The sequence below is a fragment of the Sinocyclocheilus grahami genome, unplaced genomic scaffold, assembly GCF_001515645.1.
Source record: "Sinocyclocheilus grahami isolate Dianchi unplaced genomic scaffold, SAMN03320097.WGS_v1.1 scaffold18073.1, whole genome shotgun sequence".
Lineage (NCBI taxonomy): Eukaryota > Metazoa > Chordata > Actinopteri > Cypriniformes > Cyprinidae > Sinocyclocheilus > Sinocyclocheilus grahami.
The window spans coordinates 2,450-3,599 of NW_015516933.1; the positions used below are offsets into that span (position 1 = coordinate 2,450).

Consider the following 1,150-nt stretch of genomic DNA (forward strand, 5'->3'; position numbering starts at 1 on the left):
CAACTGAAAGAAACTTGCACTGACTGATCTTAAAATATATCCGTGCCTTTGTTTTGTCTCAAGATGCACACCAGTAATTATTATTTATTTTTTCCTAAGGCACGTTTATCAAAATTAATTAAATGGCCACATCCTGGCTTAGTCTGTGAAACCAGGCCTATATTGACCAAATCAAGATTTATTCCTATTATTACTAATCAAAGCCAACCGGTTTTTTTTTTTTCTCAGATGATGCCACGGAAATACTCTGCACCGGGTCAGCTTTGTTCCATGGGTGGTCACATGCCAGCCACTGTCAACCCCGCACCCGGGCGGAAGGGTTCACTGTGTGTGACCAGTCAGCAGTTTGACTACTCCTGCCCCTCCTACAGCATGCCCCAGTGGACTCAGGCGGGCCCGCTGTCATCCAGCACTCCCCCTGCAGGACTACAGCAGGGCTTCCTCATACCCTCAGGAGCTCACCAGTCTGGAAACAACTGCGGGTCAACCGATCTATGCACCACTCAGGCGAGCTGAAACAGCAGGGTTGGTACAAGGAAGGGAAAAGCAGTGCCTCATGGGGTTGAGATTATCAGACCTAGTCCTTTACGTGGACGTGTTTTATCCGACAAGTTTATATTGGAAAGACTTTCAGGTCCATATAATGTGACTCGGGTTATTCAAATCTGCTATTTAAAGACTGAGATGAATGTGTACATTTGATAAAGAGGCACAGGAAGGGTTAAACTGGTTTAAGTTGTCTTAAACATCAGATATATAGCCTTATAGTACGGATACCGTCCTTATTGTAATAAAGTCAGGCAGTGTAATACAGTGATGGTGTTGCAGTTTACTTAGAGAAGAGATACTAACATGTTAGTGAATGGATGGAGAGATGGAAAGAGAAGACAACACCACCAACACAAGCCTGAATGTGTATCCTACATACAAGCCTAGATTGTTGGAAGATGGATAAAGAAGGTAGGTAGGAATGTTGGGAGTAACGCCATTTTAGATACAAGTATTGGGGGACTTCTGTCCTAATTTGCTTATGTTGGAGTTTGTAATGAAAGGAAGAGGATGTGCAATTGAGGGAGGTTTAAGCCGCGTTTTATACCTCTTCATCCTTGCACGTATTTCATAGCATTGTTCATTTGTGACCTTTTTTTTA

The 1,150-nt window shown here is 43.1% G+C and overlaps 1 protein-coding gene across 1 annotated transcript in view; it reads left to right on the forward strand.

Moving 5' to 3' along the window:
* The window catches only part of LOC107579549 (serine/threonine-protein kinase WNK1-like), a gene marked incomplete at its 5' end in the record, with an annotated part of 3,659 nt that overhangs the window by 2,084 nt on the left and 425 nt on the right, over positions 1–1,150 (forward strand). Inside the window, one exon of the mRNA XM_016265369.1 lies at positions 229–1,150. This exon is cut by the window's right edge and continues 425 nt beyond it. Within this exon, the coding sequence (XP_016120855.1) occupies positions 229–516 (288 nt within the window). The remainder of the gene's footprint in view (positions 1–228) is intronic.